The sequence below is a fragment of the Amphibalanus amphitrite genome, unplaced genomic scaffold (assembly GCF_019059575.1).
Source record: "Amphibalanus amphitrite isolate SeventyFive unplaced genomic scaffold, NRLGWU_Aamphi_draft 000007F_arrow, whole genome shotgun sequence".
NCBI classification, from domain to species: Eukaryota; Metazoa; Arthropoda; class Thecostraca; order Balanomorpha; family Balanidae; genus Amphibalanus; species Amphibalanus amphitrite.
This window is the reverse complement of record NW_024881503.1, coordinates 1,419,820-1,440,390: the sequence shown is the minus strand read 5'-3', so window position 1 is coordinate 1,440,390 and position 20,571 is coordinate 1,419,820. Positions and strand designations below refer to the sequence as shown.

Sequence of the window (20,571 nt, the reverse complement as noted above, 5' to 3'; positions counted from 1 at the left end):
TATTTTCTCGTTATCATTTATAAGCAATTTTATAAATTGACTTTCAATTTGCTTGCCTTTTACTGGCAAAGTAGCTTTCTAGTTTTGGGTCAACATAGTTGTGTAGCAGTAGGAACCATATCTGGCAAAACCCCAATGCCTACATACAGCAGAAAAGCAGCCACCAGGTGTCGCCACAGTCGCCACTTGGTCGCCACACAGATGTCGCGCGCGTCGCCAATCGCCACACTACCGATTTCCATAAGGACGCATATGTAGGGATATGTATTGGAAAGTCGCCCTTAAGGATTACGCTTACATCCTTTGCTTATGAGGTCGGTGGTTGGAAATTGGGAGGGGCTCAGCTATTTTCGACCACGGATATGGCTTTATCACATGATGAGGAACATGCTGATAAGCGTTTTATGTGTCATAACAGCACAAAAGTATTTTTAATCATTTTTCAAAAATAGCCGTTCTGCCGTATCTTTCAGTGCAAGGTGCCGTCGGTCATCCCCGACGTTACGTCACGCCGGGGATTGCCAGATTTTCCTACTAGACTTCGACGCCCCCTGGGATTGGCTAAGATTTCCGGCGATTGATAAACGCTTCTATGATAGTACACCTAGTCCTACTGAGTTATGAGGGGAGGTGACGTGAGGGACCTGACCTTACTAAACTCTTGTGAAAACACGATACATACGAACGGTAAGAAACCGACAGCCATTCTTTCCGCCAAGTGTCATCTTTCTGTGAAGGATTTCTTGGCACTGAGTGTTGAGAAATTGCGTTGTTTTTGGACTGGGTAGAGGCTCACGAGCGACAACATAGCTCAACAACCTGACGTACCTTAAATATGCGACTTGTACCAGAAGATCCAGCTTGATCAAAAGATTGGACATGTCAAAATTCAGCTCTTTAGCTGAAAAGAATTTTGAGCTGTCGTAAAAACCGTCAGTGTGGCACCATATCGCCTCCCCGCGCGGTCGGAAGGTAAAAGTTCGCCGGCTCTAACTAAACAAATAGTCGTCGTATCGCAAATTCATTGACGGCGTTCGAAGCGTCGTTCAATTTACTTTCGAAACATATCCTAACATTAACATTTAACTGCCTAGCGCAATCTCCAACAAGCAAAAGTTCCGTGCATTCACCCTCATACAGTGTTAGCGGCCGCCGGCCGCCGGCCGCTGACCCACATTCGCGTCATCAGGGAATGCCGCAACTAATTTATTGTTTCCAACTTTTTTCCCGGAGCGTTCTACCTGGTTTATATAGCCTTGGTCGAGCGGAAGGGGGACTAGTTGTGTTTTGGCTGTGTTTCGACGTTTGTGGCGCGTAGCACGTGTTTTATGTAGTGGTTGTGTGTGTGGTGTTTGGTGTTTTTTTCAGGAATTGTCGGAAATGCCTTGAATTTCTGCTCCGCGAAGCTGCTAGCTACTGAATTTAAATTACTTGAAACCTTCACTGTAAGCACCAGATTGAGATAATTCGGTTTGTCAGCATGATGCACGAGGCTGAGACTTGTCATCGTACCAGTACATCAACATTGAAATCCAGTTATCAGTATGGATTGGAACTAGCATGAGCATGGGCCAGTGGAAAATTGTCTGAGATAGCTAATTGGTTGGTTTGGATTTAAAGGGACTATCCCACCTTCACATTAGGTTTGAGTTGAGATAGCCAAGTTTGTGGGGAGGTTCAGAAACCACAATTTACCTTGGTCGCAACTCCTGAAGCCTTGTGGTGTTGAAGAAATTTGTCCCCTTCATTTGAAAATGTTCCCTGTGCAAGTCCTCATCTCTGATGGCAATCTGATGACGTCATTTGCATTTTGAACGCCTGTCACGCATTCAAGTGAAGTTTCACTTGATTTACGAAAAGCCAATCAGAGACACTTTTTTATTGTATGAGCTGCGTCATATTTGAGAGCAAATACCTTCATACATTTGCTGCCAAATTTCCCCCACATTGAGGACGACGGTGAAAACAGGGCGCCTGGGGCGATTTGATCAAGGTTCATTAAATTTACACGTGACGTTTGGCATATAGAAGGCCCATAGAGCGGGAGAAGTTCCAAATGTCACGTGACTAATATGCCCTCCGGCGCCCTGTTTTCACCGGCGTCCCACATTGACATGAAGTAAATCCTTTGTTACGTCACTGATCCGATCTAAATGACGTCACGATGAAATATAAAAGTCACAATATCTCAAAAGGTATACAATGAAAACGCGTAAAAACTTGCAGAATTTGTCACAATATCATGAGTAACATTTCCGAATACTAAATGGTATTTTTATGAAGATGGAATCATAGTCCCTTTTACCTTTAATAGGTTAAGTCATGTTAGGTCAGGATATGGTTTTTTATTCAGAACTGTGCTTTTCTTAGTTTTTACACTGGATTTCAATATATGCATCATGTAAGTTGCAAGTTCCGCCTGACTGTTTCTCATTGTCAAACTTTCAAAGTTCTTATTGTGTGTCCCGCACCACATATAATCTGAACATTATGAATGGCTGTACTTTCCTATTCATGGTATCTGGTAGCATTTAGCATGATGGTGTTGGTAATTTAACTAGGTACCTGCGTATCCTGGGCCCTGTTTGGTCGCTGTTTTTATATCAGCGTGCTGTCGGTTTTCCCCATATACGGAAGTTGTTGCTGGCGAGGCTTGGCCTCTCATTGGTCTAACGAATAGACCACTTGAATTCGACCAATGAGGAGCCAAGAAGTAGGAGCATGGTCGCAGCCTGCTGATAAATAAACGGGGTGTGAACAGAGCTCAGGTCCAACGATCCAACTCCAATGCGATTCTTTGGAATGTGAGGGTACCTACCTAGTACCTATACGATGGACTGAAATGCACTAAAAACTGTCTGTGTTCAATGGCTGTTTTGTGCAACAGATCTTCAGCCAGTGCTGCCAAATCTATTCCATGGCCTTTGTAAGATTGTTCCATTGTATATTCACATCATACCCATAAAAGGCATGGATGCATTAATCCTCTTTTTTTCCCTCTCTGTGACCTTTGCTTTTGTGACTGTAAATGAATTTTGTTCAGTGTTATTTCAAAGTTGGCATGAGTCGTAATCAGTCATAAAATGTAAATTTCTTGAAATTACTGCAATCATCATTTGCAGTCAGTTCAAGGTAAGTCAAACAGGCTGTCTTATTTGATGGAAATGGGAATCATTTGAGCAGGGCAGATAATGTTTTGCTTCATTGGGCATTCCAAATAGGCATGTTTATCTCAAATCTGCTGCTATCACTTGGATTTGCCCCATTGAACAGTGGGGCCCTGGGACCAGGGTCTGACATGCAATAAAGTGTGTTTATGCTTGTCTAGGTCTTTCACTGGTGCATTCAAACATGTTATCTGTCTAAAAATACCTTGAAAATTTCTAAATAACTAGAACTCTATGAAGCAAACATGTGATTTGTTTAAAGGAAATAGTTCACTTTTAACATGGGGTTTTGAGCTGGAATAGCAGTTTCGTAGCTTGAGCTGAGACTAGCACAAATCGGGAGCTTTTACGGCTCAACGATCACCCTAGACGAAGATATTCCATTTCTCGTTCCGAAAAGAGTGCCTTGTAGAGGAATGCGTGCCTTGCACAGAAATGCAGCCATGTCATCGTCAGCCAATCAGCGTGCTGCTTACAGCCAATGCAGTATGCGTAGGTTTGAGCTATGCAATATGATTGGTCAATGCGTAATAAGCTTCCGCGCCAAACATTATTTTACATAGAATATAGTTCGTCCTATATTAAAATATAGAAAATAATTGTTTTTACAAAAAGGTTTTATTTTATTTCATGATTATTTTGAGCATAAAAAATCATAAATCAATAGCAAAATACTGATTTCAGGAAAGTGGACTGTTTCCTTTAAGGGCGTGTAGCAAATTATTGATTATTATTTGTGATCGAATCATCTAGTGTAGATATCTTGCGGGCTTATGCGTTGCTATTTTTTTTTTAATTTATTCAAGCAGTTAGGTATGCTATTTATAATTCACCATGTTTTGTTTGTCATTGTTTCTTCCATTTTAATTTCCAGCTTCCAAATGACAGCACTTTTTAGCTATTGCCTAGGCCTACCATCTGGGGCATAGACCACTATATAGCACGATATATAGTGGTCTATGTCTGGGGGATACTCGAGGGCAGCGCTTTTCGAGGAGCGCTGTGGCCCGAAGGTTTGGACTTCGAATTGTGAAAAACGCCCGCCCGCCGCAAAACGCTAACACCGCGAAACGCGCAAAACGCACGCCCGAAACGCCAACGCAAACGTCGCAAAAAAATAAACAAACGCCCGCCCGCCGCAAACCGCAAATAAAAAAGACGCAAAACGCCGCAAAACAAAACCGCCCGCATCGCACGCCCGCTAACCGCCACCGAAAACGCCTAAAAATCGCCCGCCCGCCGCCAAAAGTAAACACCGCAAAAAAACTTAAAAGCGGCCGCCAACCGCAAACAAATTTAACACCGCAAACGACGCAAAAAAGAAAACCGCCCGCATCGCCCGCCCGCCCGCCCGCCGCCAAAGACAAACACCGCAAAAAACACAAAACGCCCGCCCGCCGCAAAACGTAAACACCGCAAAACGTGAAAAACGCACGCCCGAAACGCCAACGCAAACGTCGAAAAAAATCGCCCGACCGCCGCAAACCACACAAAAAAAAAACGCCGAAACGCCGAAAAAATAAAACCGCCCGCATCGCACCGACGCTAACTGCTAACCGAAAACGACTAAAAGTCGCCCGCCAGCCGCCAAACGCAAACACCGCAACAAGCGCCCGGCCGCAGCAGGATAATAATTTATCAACGACTGGCATACCGCTAGGATTCCAGAGATTCAGCTTTTTGGTCATTTTCACAAATCAAAAAGATATCTGCAAAAATCTCCTAGATGAAAGCGCCCAATCAAAAAACGGATGGCACGTGCGTGCAAGATTACTTTACTACTCAGGTTGGTTCACTAGGGAAAAAAAGGCGCCGTAGTTACGTCACGGATTTGGTAGCAATCTGGTAGCAATTTTTGCAGACATCAATGGCGCACGTGTTGTTTGATCGTCGCCAATCCTATTTTACTGCACTATTTTGTTATTTCACTGCAATGTATTTTACATAACATTTGAAAATTAAAATAAAGAAATATTCGTAACCCAGCAAGTCAGTTATTCTTTGAGGCAGCACTCTGTCAGCATTGAGCCTTCAGAATGTGCCATTTGATAGACTTTCCCACATTATCTACTCTTGTGGAAAACTTTCTTAAGTCATCAAAAATGTATGCTCATATGAATAATTAGAACTTCATATTCAAAGTTTTATAGAAATAAAATTTCACATTACATTATCATAAGGCTACCTGTCCATTTCATCCAACCAATTAAATATTTATCCAGCAGAAGGGAGGTACCTCTGAGAAGGTACTGATATCTCTTATCTACACCAATATTTCAGGAAAATGACAGAGACTGAGAAGCTATTAAAACTTCAGCGTATGAAAGGGATGTTATGACTTATGTACCTTGAAAAACATGAGATGCTTTTGAACCATCTCATTCACCAGCAAACATCGATCCGGCTCCTGGCTTCTGTCAAGGAAACATTTCAAAATAATGCATTATTTTATTTCATTGACCACCTTGCAAAAGACAAACAGCAAACACATCACCACCAAAAACAAAAAAAAGTCAACAGGTAGGTAGGTACCAGCTGATCTAGCCGTGCTGTGTCATGTGCCTTTGAAAAACTTTAGCAGTCAGGGTTGAATAAACACCCCAAAGTTAGCCATTCATGCATGAACAAGTGCAAAATCTGGTCGAGCATTTTAATAAAAATGAAACCAACAGCATTGTAGGTTACAATTATAAAAGAGACAATTACAAAAAAACAAAAATAACAGCACAGCTTACTCTACAAGGTATAACCATTAATTTTATAACTGACATCCAAATTCGCATCTCCGAAGTTTAACCCACCTACCAGCCACCTGCATATTTCTGCGCACATGTGCTGCGCAGTGTGCACAGTCACTACACATTACACAATTATGAGAATTAAAATAGTTTTGAACAATCAAACAAGTCAGGACTGGTATGCAGATTCACAAGTTCTCTCAACATCTTCAACTACCAACAATCAAGAGCACCTTGTGATCTCAGTAACTCCGCAGATCCATCTTCTGTTTTCCATTTTCAGTTTTCAATTGAAATATAAGTTCCATCTGGGAGACACATGTTGCATCATTATGTTTAAACAATTATTATGCTTGAACTTTTGGTTCTTCATGTGAACTTCACTTCAAAAGTTGATTCAATTTTTAAAGTTGATATAATTTGTATAATGCTACGATCACGGCGCACCAAATCACAGATAACTTGAAAATAACCAAGCAAAAGCCACATTCTTCAGCAAACTATGAGAGCTATCTGATCCATGATGCATTGAAATAATTAACAATCGCCAAAATAAGTCAAAATATGACAATTAAATTAGTATAAACTTCATAAAACTTTTATTTGTGAGGCAATGCGCAACAGAAATGCGAGGGAATATGGTAGTAATCTGGTAGCAATTATGAAGGATTTCCCCTGTAGATGATAAAAATCACAAGAAACAAATTTTTAACGCAGAGGAAATCCTTCATTATGAGTTGCAAGGACCATTTGATTGGCCCATTTTGGTCAAATATAGGCCGATTGTTTCGATTTCAACCCCATTTATCGTGATGAGATGAATCCATTGGCTTAGTGGTATGTCTTTTGAACACATATAGGCCTTGGATTTTTCCTTAGCCTGCCTGAAACACACCATGATTAGCATGCATTGCTATGGGTGAAGGAAAATTCATGCGCCGTGATGACGTCACGGTAAAGGAATTCTGGAGCTCGTGAACGGGGGCTGCGTGCGTGTTCCTCGCCCCCAACTTCCTTCAGGTCAATCGTCATTTGGGTCACCTAACGCATTGACGACCGGCAGCGGCGTATTTAGAAAATCGCGAGGGGGGGGCCAAGGGTTTGGAGGGCGCCACCTCACCCCAGGAGGGCGCCATACGGTCGCGAGATAAAAATCCGCTCAGCGGGGGGGGGGGGGTGGAGGCGTTTTTTTACCACGCCACCAGTTTTTTTTTGCGTGACTTGGTATATAGGTTATGCTGCATTGATTTGGCATCGTGTGTATTTTGTTTTTACTCCAGGCCAAAAAAGGTCAAGTCACCCGCTCAGCTTAAGTGACAATGCTTAAAACTATTTTTAAGTTAGATCACTTGACATGACCTAATGACCTTGCTTTTAGCGACTATGGTTTGCATTTTTAGAGCACGTGTAAGAGCAATGTATAACCAAAAGGTGTGCCCCTCCCGCTCACCCACTTCCCTCTCTCCCCCAGGAAAAAAACGGAAGCTCGTAACGTAGTGGTACCTTTTTCGGATCTTTTTTAACCGCATGTCTGAAGAAACCTCCTGGCGCGGGTTCATCTCACACGTGACAAAAAGGTTGCAAGTTATTGGCATAGGTACTAAGTTCCTAGTAAAGAAGAGTTTGTGAAATGCTGCGCCGAAGGCGCGCGAAATTTTTGAAAACAACCTTTTCCTCCGCTTTTTAGGCACATTTTTTGCGTGCTCACTGTTCAAAGCTCTTCCCGCTCTTTTACCAAATTTTAAGGTGTAAAAAATGCCTAAGATTTGGTGGGGCCGGTGCCACACAAGCTGTATAGAAAGCTTCGCCCATGGGTGACGATGTAGAGAAGTATATTGGCGGTGGCATACACACCAGATCACCATATCGGATTGATACCGGAGCGCGAGGTGCGTAAACACAAGCGCACAACGAGAAGGCGGCAACAACAGAAAGAGAAACCATAACAGGGCTGTTTCTCATGAGATCGATTAGCCTTCTCGGGCTTCTCATCCAAATTACCTCGACCAGCCCTCATGTCCTTCTCACAGATGCATACAGTGTTGAGCACCTTCAATCACCGAAACTTGGACGCCAATGGGTAGAAGGGCGGCGATCAAAAGGGGGGCGCCAATAGGCAAGAAGGCTCCGATCAACAATCAACAGGAGGGTGCCACCATGGGTGAAAGGGCGGCAAGGAACAGGAGAGCACCAAACCAATAGATAGGAAGGTGGCGATCAACAAGAGGTCGCCATTGGGTAGGAGGGCGGTCATCAACAGGAAGTCGCCAATGAGTGGAAGGGTGACGATTAACAGGAGGGTGGCAATGGTGAGGAGGGCGCCTTTGCCCAAGAGGATGACATTGAACAGGAGGGCGTCTGTGAGGAGGGCGCCGATTTAACAGGAAAGTGCCAGTGGATAGGAGGGCGGCGATCAACAGGAGGGCGCCAGATGTTAGGAGGGCGGCGATCAACACGAGGGCGCCAATAGGTAGAAGGGCCCCGATTAGCATTCAGCAGGAGGGACTAGGAAACCAATAGGTAGGAGGGCGCCAATGGCTAGAAGGGCGGCACTCAACAAGAGGGTGCCAAAAGGGAGGAGGGCGGCCATCAAAATTTCACATGAGGGCGCAATAGGCAGGAGGGCGCCAATAATTATGAGGGCGCCGACCAGCAGAAGGGTTGCAATGTGTAGCAGGGTGGTGACCTACAGGAGGGCGCCTTCGGGTGAGAGGGCGCCTATTTACAGGAGAGCACCAATAGGTAGGAGTACACCGATCAAATGAGGGCACCAGTGGGCAGGAAGGCAGCGATCCTATAGGCTTACGTATCCAGTCGCGATTGTTTTTCGATTCGATTCTATCACAATTGCATTCGCGATTGGAGGGCGCCTTCGGCGCCCTCCAATCGCAAAGGGCGCCTTCGGCGCCCAAGGGGGGGGGGCATGGCCCAGTGGCCCCCCCCTGCCTACGCCCCTGACGACCGGCTGGGTGGAATGAACATTGCAACCAGAAACGTAAGTATATTGTCCAAAAAGAATCCCCAGAATGGTGGATCCCAAAAGTTTGAAACTACCACTTTGACCCACTGGACGACACCATAAACAGTTGCCGACCGGATGACACCCATTGTTTGGTCACCCACGCCATAGTATGCATCATGGGTGCGCCGAAATGACCAAAAGTCCAAATTTCCGGTGTGCAGGGTCATTTTCAACGGCACGTGGCACGTGGTTCTGGACTTTTCCGGCCACTTTGCGACATACCCATGGGTAGTGCACCGAATGGTGGTTGATCCGCATGGAAGAAAATGGGGGGTCGTTTGGATCGTTTTCGAGCAATCTGCCGTGGAACGCATTTTTTCATTTTCCCCATTGGCTTAACACGGGAATTTTCAAAGTCACGTGGCACGTGCACCAGATGGTCCGCGGAGGGGAGACCCATACCAGAACGTAGATCACCTGGCCCACTAGAAATCCTGAAAAAATCAGAATTTTTGGAGCAGCCGTTTTCAAGAGCATCAAGTTGTACTGATCTCAGGCAGCTTTTGCCAAATTGTCAGGGAACTCAGATTTGTTTTTCAATAGAAAAACACAATTCTAAAGAATAGTGTTTAAACTATTGACAACAAACCTTCGGTTACCCAGCATCTGCGATGCTGGGCTCCGCATCGCGGGACCGCAGGTTGTTTGAGCAAGCACCTTTGTAAACGCAGCAAAAACGCCCGCCGCCAAACGAGAGGATGAGCCTTGCACGTGCAGACCGGAGTCGGTGTGCTACGGACTGACGTGCACGGCACCCTATTCGCCGGTCTATAGCGGTGTGCCAAATTTGAGTGCAATCGACCCGGCCGTTTTCGAGATCTGGGCCTCGTTTCATAAAAGGAATTACTTACGGCGTTCCGTCAATTATGCCAGATTTGGCGTATTTGATGCCAATTCGGTTTCATAAAGCCGGAGACCGGAGTAATTCACGCCATCGAAATTACGGGGCTTTATTTACGGCAAATGCTCGATTCCGGACCAATTGATGCCATTTGGGTTTCATAAAACGACGTAATTAACGCCAAATATTTTATCAAGCTCTTGATATCAGTGCCGTAAACTACGCACAAAAATGTTACGTGAATTTGAATTAATGTGAAAATTCGAAGCTAATTTTTAATATATTTTATAATGTTGAGCCCGGTGAGGAAGAAAGAACAGCCAAAATGAGAAAAGAAACTGCAAATCTTCTGTACCATTCGCTTTTTGTGGCCACTATCGGAATTTTGTTTATTCGCCGCGCCGCGCCACTTTCGTAGTTAGGCACTTCTGCTTAGCTGGCTTTCTGCTGTTTTCAATATATTGTTTTAATAAAGGATGGTCGTCAATATCAATTTTGTTTTTTCATAAATAATTTTTAAGATTTAAATTCAACATAATTGTTTTATAATTTCTCGTAAAAAAAAAATAAGTGTTGACATGAAATTGTAATTTGTAGGACGCTTGATAAATTACGGCAACTACGCAAATGTGCTTAGTTACGGAGGTGTAAACAATTCCAGTTGTGGCTTTGTGAAACGGCTTTATTTGCGCTCCGTAGTTTGAAAGGGTGTAAATTACGGAAAGGTGTAAGTTACGGCAGAGCTTTATGAAACGAGGCCCTGGAAGCGACACCCTGCACGTGCGCACGTGCAGCCTGGGCCCCAATTGACTTGTGCACGGCACCCTATTCGCCGGTTTCTAGCGATGTACCAAATATAATATGAATCGGCCCAGCCGTTTCCAAGATCGGGAAACGACCCCTACACGTGCGCACGTGCAGCTGCACCCCAACCGCGGCACATGAAAATACATACTTACTGACTTGTGCACGGCACCCTACTAACCAGTCTCTAGTGGTATGCCAAATTTGAGCACAGTCTGTCCAGCCGTTCTTGAGATATGGAAGCGTCAGCCTGCACGTGCGCACGGAGCACGTGCGCACGTGCAAACTGGGTCCCATCTGACTTGTGCACGGCACCCTACTCGCCGAGCCCTAACGGTGTGCCAACTTTGATCACAATCGGCCCAACCGTTCTCGAGATCTGGAATCGTCACCCTGCCCGTGCGCACGTGCAGCGGCACCCCAAGCGGTGGATGGGAGACAGTGCAGGTAGTTGAAGTCAGTTGAATGGACAAGTCATTTTCAGCAAAAAAAATTGTCAATATCCTACGATGGGCCTAAATGCGTAAAAACATTCTGCGTTGGAACTGTGGCATCTAAATCTTTCCGTTTCCCGGAACTGCCCGATCGGACGGTAGGGGCATTGACCTATACAAGACTAGACGCACTACTGCAATGCGTGCGGCTGCCAGCCGGCCGTTCCCGGCTAGCGACATTGTATTGTTACGAGCGAGCGAAGCGATCACGAACTGTTCATGAACAAATATACAAACACCAAACCCTGCTTTTGACACATCTCAGTGACCGTCTTGGCACGTGCCATGTGAAAAGTCAAGGGTGTTCAAGCTGTTTTGCAAAAGTAGTGATTCTGAGAGGCTCATATCTCAGCAGCAGCTTGGGCGATTGTCTTGCGGTAATTTTTGTAGGGTAGCTGCATCCCTTCTACCAAAGGACGGATACTCTTGATCTATGAGAGCGACCCCCACTGCACGTGCAAAATACAAAAAGAAGAGGTGCCAAATTTGTTCCCATTTCAATAACTCGGTAATTACTGGGGCGATTTCGCTGAAACTTGGCATACAGGTAGGCACCCACCAGGCAATGCATTTCCATGTGTTGCGGTTAAGGTGCCACTGCACGTGCGCACGTGCAGGGGGCGCTTCCAGATCTCGAGAACGGCTGGGCCGATTGCGCTCAAATTTGGTACACGGTTGGGGACCAGTTAGTAGGTTGCCGTGCAAAAGTCAGTTTGGACCCCGTTTGCACGTGCGTACGTGCAGAATGCCGCTTCCAGATCTCAGGAACGGCTGGGCCGATTGCGTTCAAATTTGGCACACCGCTAGCGACCGGTTAGAAGGGTGCTACAAGCCTGTTGGAAGTACCCTCTCGCCCTTCCGCACGTGCAGGGCTCACTATCTCGCTCGCTCGTTCTTCGCCCAAAAGGCGTTTTACTGGTATTGTATTAACATTAAATGTCCGTCCGTGTTCCCACAGTTTTCAGGACTTTTTAAACATGGTAAAGTTGTACACGCCAGTAATGTAAACACAAGTGATACTAGTGCCACCACCTAGCACCGCCACCGCCGGGGCAACGCCGGAAAGGGGGGACCCACGCGGCCTGTCCTATTGGGAACGACAATTTTCGGGCGCCTGTTTTCGGAAACGGGACCGAGTACAAACTTGAAGCTCAGTGTGTCTAGTCTACACTGTAAACCAAATCTACAAGTTGGCTCCTTGTTACAAGTTTGGTTCCAATTCGCATAGGCGTCACCTTGTCGATACCTTGTCGATTCACCAACCCCAGGATTGTTGGCCAACAAACTAACAGTTTGTCTACAAGTTTGGTTCCAATTCGCATAGGCGTCACCTTGTCGATACCTTGTCGATTCACCAACCCCAGGCTTGTTGGCCAACAAACTAACAGTTTGTCTACAAGTTTGGTTCCAATTCGCATAGGCGTCACCTTGTTGAGTACTAGTCTGGGCCTTGTGGACCTACCAACTTCTGGATAGGCATAGTCGTTTCCTTGTCGGTTCACCAACCCCTGATTTGTTGATGAACTAGCCTTTGACTGGGCATTGCTAGCTTACAAATTGTCAACAAGTAAGTGTACTAACACTCTGTTCGAACTTGTTCTTCCTTACAATCGCTTTGTTTGCGTTGATAACCTTAAGAACTTACGATTCGCATTCGTTTTCAATTGCCACGATACTGATTCAGGAAATATTTTCTATACGGACAGGTTATTTTTTGGCTGGAAGTGGTGCACAAAACCATGACTGGCATCAGTTATTGCTCAAAGGCTTGCGCTGACAAGAAACGAAATACTGATGGGTTATATAATCAATGAATGCATACACCACATCCATTCGGAAGTTTCTGGAATCATAGTATTTATTACGGTCACGTAATTAATACTATTGACTGGAGGCAATTCCGAGTGCATATTTTCGAATGGATGTGGTAAATGCATGAGGTAGGTAGGTATACCCAGTAGGTATACCTATCGTACACCGTCAGCATATAAGTCTTTGAAGCAAGAACTGCTGCGTATGTGGAAGAACATGGTTTTGTGCACTGCATCAAGCCAGAAGTATAACATGCCCGTATGACGAATATTTCCTGAACATTGACCATAACAATCATGGCAGTTGCACGATCACGCAGATAATTCGAATAAATCATGATCGCCAACCAGATTAGCTTTTACAGCCCATATATGTCCATCAGGTAAGTTAAAAATACAAAGAGTTGAATTAAAGGCAAATAAATGTATTTATATATAAAAAAAAAACACCGACCGCAAAACATCTGCTCACATGTGCATGCAGAGGTCTGGCCCACTTACATTGCGCGCGCAGGGGAAGGGAGGCGTCTCGACCGCGGGTATAGGCACGATTAGTGCGTCCCGCAGGCCAGAGGGGGCCTCACTCACAGCACGAACACCACAGTTCACAGATTTCACTTTTTACTGCACAAATGCTGGAACAGCCCTCGTCGCTGCTCCAGGCTACACGGCGGCCGCGCGACAACTGCTGGTTCGAAACCGCCGCGCCGGGGCCCGCTAACGGCGGGCGGCGACCGCTGATTGGTCCACCAAGTCTGACGTCAGACGCAGCTGACCATGTGTATGCTGACCAGCTGACCAGTACAAGTTAGGCGCCGGTTAAATAACCATGCGGCAACAAGTTTCCAAAACTGGTTAAGAAACAAACGTTGAAACAAATGTAGAGTTGGTCTGGATACTGAGAAGTTGGTGTGCATAGTAACTATTGACTCGTAGTTGTCACCTGACAAGCGATGCACCAGACAACGGCTTGTTTAAAAAGTATCAGTTGGTAAACATACCAAGAGATGATTGGTTATATTACACAAGACTTGTCAATTTGGTTTACAGTGTAGTATAGGTCAATGGGTAGGGGTCGGAACCAAGGCAACAAGCTCTACTTAGCGTGTGCTCCGGCTCTGTAAAGCCATCTTCTCAAACATTCGAGTGAGATTTATAAGAAAGGACGAGCTCTGCTCCAGCAAATAATTTCTTGCTATGCATCCTGTGTCGCCATATTTGTAATACCTGATTAAAACTGTATTTGACTGATGCGCTTGCTGCCATTAATCAATACCCATCAATTTTAGTGGAGCACTTCATCATTGACTCATCAATGGTATTCAGTATACAGTTCGTTACTGCTTGGTAATAAATGCTGCCCATGTAATCTGATTGGCATGATTGTCGGCTGGCCAGCGTTCGCGGCGGGAAATAGGGTCGACTGTTTGCCGGAGGGTGCTCGGACAGTCCGGCCCGGTGGGGGCCACCCGCTGGCCTTGGCCGTGCATCGTCAACTTGGACGTTACTGTGGCATCTTTCATCGTTTGTGCTCCATGAATGTCCTGGGCTCGAATGTAAAGACTTGTCCGATGTATTCAATTACACTTCACAGCCAACCGATCCTATAAGAGCATAAAACGAAAAGGCATCAATAAATGCAGTAATAATTAAAAACACTTAGATACGAGGGTTAAGTATTTTTGTATTAGTTAACATAGTAGTAATGAAGATTGGCTGGATTGCCCGTTATTGTCTTTTTGACTTATTGACATATATTTTGACATTATTGACTTTACTTTTACGGGCAGGCGATTGTTATGTGAGTTGGTGTACTGATAGAGATTGATTAAAGTGACTATCCCACCTTAACATTGGTTTTGAGTTGAGATATCCAAAATGGGGTCCCTGGCTTGCACTTACCTACCGGTTTGAGCACTCACAACATCGAGAAATGCCTCAAATCGAAAATATCTTATTTCAAAGTTGCAGCACTTTGGATTCAGAAGGGCTAACCGCTAATGCATTAGAATGCCCCCTCTGAATATGTGACGTCAGCGCAGATCTAACGATTTTCACTTTTTTACTTAAACGTTTGGTAGCACGCAGTGGTATTTGCTGCTTTGCGCGCAACAATTGCCGTACTTTTAGCTGCCAAACTATTGCTTCCAAATAAAGTCGCTAGAAACAGTGGAGATCCCAAATACAAGTAAACAAAAGTAAGGGGAGAGATGTCATATTGCGCCACCTTAAGGATATCGGCCTATTGCGGCTAAAGTTGACCAGCTGTCATGCTTGATGCTATCTCAACTTGTACCTCAGTTATTTTGGCATCATATAACAACTCCCAATTTGTATCACACCCAGCAAAATTAACAAGAGAAAAGTTTTCCGACACGCCTGCAAAGGGCGCATTTACGGACTCCCCCATCAAAAAGCGCCCATGCCTCTCATGTAAAAGCGCCCTATTAAAAACAACGGCTTGCCACCTAACTAAGTAGCCTATTTGAACGTGTCAGCCCATTAGCCATTTATGCTGTGAAGGCTAAGGTAATGGTAAGGTGAGCGCTCTGATGATCAAAGTGTTCAATAAAATGTCTCATAACCACCAGATGCTGTTTCTCTGGGTTGAAGAATAGGGCGCAAATAGGGTGGGCGCAATAACGAATGGAACACATTTTTCATGAGCTTGAAATATGGGGGCGACAGCGAAGTCACAGTGGTGATAAGCTTTCAAAACTGCCATTCAACGAACAATTAACAATGATAATTAGTTGAATCATTATCTGTAAGATAAACCATGACACAAGCAAAGGTCAAAATAGACTTTCGTGTAAGAAAATAGAGAAAATCACAAAAATGGTTGCAAGAAAGCTGAGACACCTCACCTGTCCCCGTGGACCGGAAGAAAAACGAGTTATGGTGGTGAAGTAAATGCACACATTCGAGTATTTGTTCGAATCGTACTTTGGGCATGAGGAAGGTGTGGCGCATTTAAGAACAGGGCGCAATATGACATCTCTCCCCAAAGTCTAATATCTTGAAAACCTTTGAATATTTTTCGGTGAAATTTGGTAGATATTCGTTTTCGCTCTTTGTGAACCGAGCGACATCACTTTCATGCCAATTCATTAACTTTTGTGAAGGTGGGAGGGTCCCTTTAAGAGGGTTTACCCATGCAGGCAGATGAGGTCTCAGTTGACATGTGCTCGCCTGCAGGGGTCGTATTTATGTCTCAATTGCAGCTGGACCAATGGTACTCAAAATCGACATATTATTTGGGGGCCGTCCACAAGGGTAGTCCGCAACAAGTTAGATGGAATATTATTTTGCACATGCGCTCGTGCGAAGTTAGCAATTGGGTTTGCTCGATAGGTAGTCGCTCAGAAGGCGTCTTGCCAGTGGTAATACCTGTGTTTGATCATTTTGAAGCCCACAAGTTCGTTGGATTTCATTTAGTAGACACGTTTCCTAATAACCTCACTCCCGACGCTATTGTGACAACTATCTTCCTCTTGCAGAAAAGTGCTGTTTCACCGCAGGTAGCGGGCCGGCAAGTGCGGCAGTCGCCGCGGTTTTGGTCACCATGGCGACGATGACGTCCTTCAGCCGCGGAAAGATTATCCTGAAAGAGTATGAGACGGTGGGCGCCGAAGCCTCCAACGTTCCGGGCTCCCACAGCGGCTGCGATGATAGTTGGCACGCGTGGTTCGACGAGTTCAAGCGGCGCTTCACCGTTTCCTTCGTGAAACTGACCGCCGACGAGGCCGAGTTTGATCTTATCGGCATCGACGCTCCGATCGCCAATGCCTTCCGACGGATCCTCATCGCGGAGGTGCCCAGCATGGCCATCGAGAAGGTGCACATTCACAACAACACCACCATCCTGCAGGACGAGGTGCTGGCTCACCGGCTCGGGCTGATCCCGTTGAAGGCGAACCCGCTGATGTTCGAGTACAAAGGTGCCAGCGAGGACGCCGGCAAGCCCGAGGACACCCTTCAGTTTGAGCTGAAGGTCAAGTGCAAGGTGGACCCGAGTGCTCCGGGCGACGCCACAAACCCGTCCGAGAAGTACGTCAACTCGAACGTGTACTCGGGCAGCATCAAGTTCTGTCCGTACGCCACACAGGAGGGCATCTACACCGACGACCAGGTGGGCCCGGTGCACCAGGACATCCTGATCGCCAAGCTGCGGCCCGGCCACGAGCTGGACCTGAAGCTGCACGCAGTGAAAGGCATCGGCCGGGACCACGCCAAGTTCTCGCCGGTGGCGACGGCCTTCTACCGGCTGCTGCCGGAGGTGACGCTGACGCGAACCGTGTGCGGCGAGCCTGCCGAGCGACTGCAGAGCTGCTTCAGTCCCGGCGTGATCAAGCTGGAGATGGACCAGAGCTCCGGCGAGAAGGTGGCGCGTGTCGGCGACGCCCGCTACGACAACTGCAGCCGCAACGTCTACCGGCACGACGACCTCAAGGATGCCGTGGTGCTCAGCAAGGTCAAGGACCACTTCATTTTCAGCATCGAGTCGGTGGGCGCCCAGAGGCCCGAGGTGCTGTTCGCAGAGGCCGCCAAGGTGCTCCTTAGGAAATGTGAAGTGTTTATCAATGCCCTCGATGAAGCGTCCAATAAAGCAAAGGAATGAGTGAGTAGTGCGTGTTTCCGGATAGAGGGAAAAACAGTCAGGCCTAGTTAGCTCCAGCACTTGTATTACTACAGTAGGTACTAGGTACACGGCATTACACAGTATTATAGCATTACACTACATGCAGTATTATTACTACAGTAGTGTAGGTACTTCAATGAGATATAGCGCCTTGCCTTTATTGCCACTCGCTAAATTTATAGTCCTCCAACGTAGATTCATCGAGAATACGATCGAGGGTCGTGGTTGTGGATAAGAAATAGTTACATAAAGCTGATCAAGATTCCGTTTTACTTTCGGTGTTATTAACTATAAGAATTGTGCGATACAGTTACGCCTTCAAGATACGGACTTTAAAGTTCAACATTTTGACGAGAGGTCAGATTTCGAAGGCGAAGGCCATCAAGTGCGTGTGTGGGGGTTAGCAACGACAGTGTGTCGACTGTCGAGGAACGCTGGCACGTGATGTGCCGTGGGGGACAGTAAAACGTGATGTCAGACAGTAAAACGTGATGTCACGGGACACATGTACGGGGTGCGTCAGTACGAGGTCAGTGACACGATGCGTGTTAGAGGCAGCCACAGAGACAATGTGTGCAAGTCGCCGAGGACATGGATTATGTGGATGTAGCACGGGGTGGTTCTCTGGAGGCAGGCCGCGGTGTACCGGTCTGCAGGGGAGCCGCAGTGCAGATGAGCCCGCAGTCGGGCCGGCCGTGTGCCCGGCGGCTGCGGCCGGCCCGGCCCGGCCCACTGGGCCGTCCTTGGGAGGCCGGGGTGTGGTCGGCCGCGTCCCTCCGACCGGCGACCCACTGACCGGCCACTCCACTGACCCGCACACCGCGCCAACATCGCTCGGACGGCGACAGATGATCCGCACCGGTAAATTGATGCCAATGTGCACGTGCAGACGGCGGCCGAGGCCCCGTATATCAAAGACCACGCCCCTGAAAATCGGTGGCACATATTCCCGCTGCAAGACGGCCAAAATCGCTGCTGCCGGGTGTCCAGCACGAGCAGACCTGATAATGGACCGACGAGATAAGGTCACGGTGCTGCACACTTACAGTTCTGATAAGATTTATCTTTCCGTGAAGGTTTTAATTTAATTCAATGTCCTTACTTCTAACTCCTTGTTTTTCGGATGCTTGAGTTTTTTAAATATTCATCAGTCATCACTTCTTAACCCTCGCCGGCCCAGGGGGGGCGGGTGCCCCCCCCCCCTAGTTTTTTTTGCGATAGCTCCGAACACTCCGGTAATAGAGAACTGAAATTTGGCATACCTGGCCTTTGATCCAAGCCGCATCTTGTGACACTAACCGCATTTTCAGGTCAGGTCAGGTCATTGACATATGACGTCATAAGTAAACCTTTGCACGGTCCTCAAATATCGCAACTTCGCAACGCCCTCGGTGCCAGAGGAACTCTTACAGGAAGATGAAACTTACAGGATGTAGTATCCTGTAGAGGTGTCACAACTTGTATATCTCGGGTTTTTCCTAAAGGTCATATGATGCCAGGTCCGTCACGTGACCTCACCATTATAAGTAAATGGGGAAAATGAAAACTGCTATTTTAGCTCGGCAAACGATCTCAAACTATGTCAAGCACACGGAATCGTGATGTCATGCACTCCTTGCAAGGTCCGATGCTTCACTTTTGCATTGTTGACCTTACGTACTTAGGTCAAAAGGAGTTTTTTTGTCTATAACTCCCGATTAAATTGCGCTAGCGAGTCAAGAAAGCCACCAAAGGACTCAGGAAGACCTGCCGAATCGAATGATATGCGATATGACTTCCTTCGACCAGCTTCGTGACTTGGGGGCGCCGACTTGACCTTGACCCCGAAGTCAACAACTCAAGTTGACTTCACACGAACAAAAAGTATACCATGCGACGCACCTGAGTGAGGCGAACACGATGCTGCCAAAATCGCGGCCCTGCAACCGTTTTTTACGAAGTTATGTATTGAAAACTGAACCCGTGCTTTGGGTCACTAGACCTTACCTCAGAGGTCACCGGTTGACCTGGGACCTTAACCCGCGCCCCAGTGGCGGTCTCAGCCAACTTCGCCCTAGTGGGGGGGGGGGGGGGGGGCATATGTTACCACCCACCTCTAACTCAAAAACTAAGAGGGCTAGAAAGACGCGGTAAAAAGCAGTCGATAGCTCTCAATGAGTACGTTTGAAAGTATTTCAGTCATTTTTCATCTTGGAGCAATATTGGGGTCACCAGAGGTCATCAAAGGTCAAAATTTGCCAATGGTCATTATATTTTTCAGAAAACATGCCGTTATCTCAGGAACTATGGTAGCTAGAAAAACGCATGGAGAAGCAATCGATAGCTTTTGAACTCTTCATTTGATAAGGTCATGATCAAAATTGACCTCAGGTCAACGGTTTAGCCTCCAGAGGGCAAAAACTCCAAAAATAGCTGTTTTTTACGAAAAGTGTTTTTCGACAATAACTTTCGACTACAAAAAGTCACGACATTTCTATTGCCAGAATCGTGTTCCTCTCGCCGAGACGCGTCGAATGAACTATAATTTGACCTTGAAAGGTCAACTTGAAAATTTGACCTCAGGTCAAGGTCATGACCTGACCGGAAAAGGTCATGTTGCATATCAAACGATGCGTCTCAACAAGACAGCCACAATGAGACCATTCCCAGCGTTCTATCTCTTTCCAATCGCGAGTTATTGGCAAAAATCTGTTTGTAGCCTCAAATGACCTCGGATGACCTCTCTAGAGGCTATCAGCAAAAATGACACCTTGGTCATCACGGGTGGTCCAAATCATTGTGATTCTAAAATATTGTGACTGTTCCTATGCGTACACACGGATCTAGAGGCATTTTCATTTTTCTCCATTGACTGGTAATGGAAAGGTCACGCCACTGACCTGACCTTAGGTCACGGATATAAAAAATCCGAGATATACAAATTGTAGGCGCCCATAACATCATGCAATCCACCAAGTTTAAAACCTTTCTGACAAACACTGCAGGCTGGACATGATTGCAAACTTTTTTTAGGCTTGGTCAGTTAACTTGACCTGGTGACCTGACCTGACAT

The 20,571-nt window shown here is 46.3% G+C and overlaps 1 protein-coding gene across 11 annotated transcripts; it reads left to right on the top strand.

Annotated features, from left to right (window-relative positions):
• Nucleotides 1–553: 553 nt before the first annotated feature.
• On the top strand, nt 554–17,505 carry LOC122378732 (DNA-directed RNA polymerases I and III subunit RPAC1-like). 11 transcript variants are annotated; one of them, XM_043360229.1, is made up of 2 exons: nt 554–687; nt 16,378–17,505. In XM_043360229.1, the coding sequence occupies exons 1-2, from the start codon at nt 621–623 to the stop codon at nt 17,496–17,498; spliced, it is 1,188 nt and encodes a 395-aa protein (XP_043216164.1). In that variant the 5' UTR covers nt 554–620; the 3' UTR covers nt 17,499–17,505. The 11 variants fall into 11 exon arrangements, with proteins under 11 accessions (XP_043216164.1, XP_043216133.1, XP_043216179.1 ...); XM_043360198.1 differs by lacking the exon at nt 554–687 and adding an exon at nt 1,263–1,445; XM_043360244.1 differs by lacking the exon at nt 554–687 and adding an exon at nt 1,292–1,310.
• Nucleotides 17,506–20,571: the final 3,066 nt, after the last annotated feature.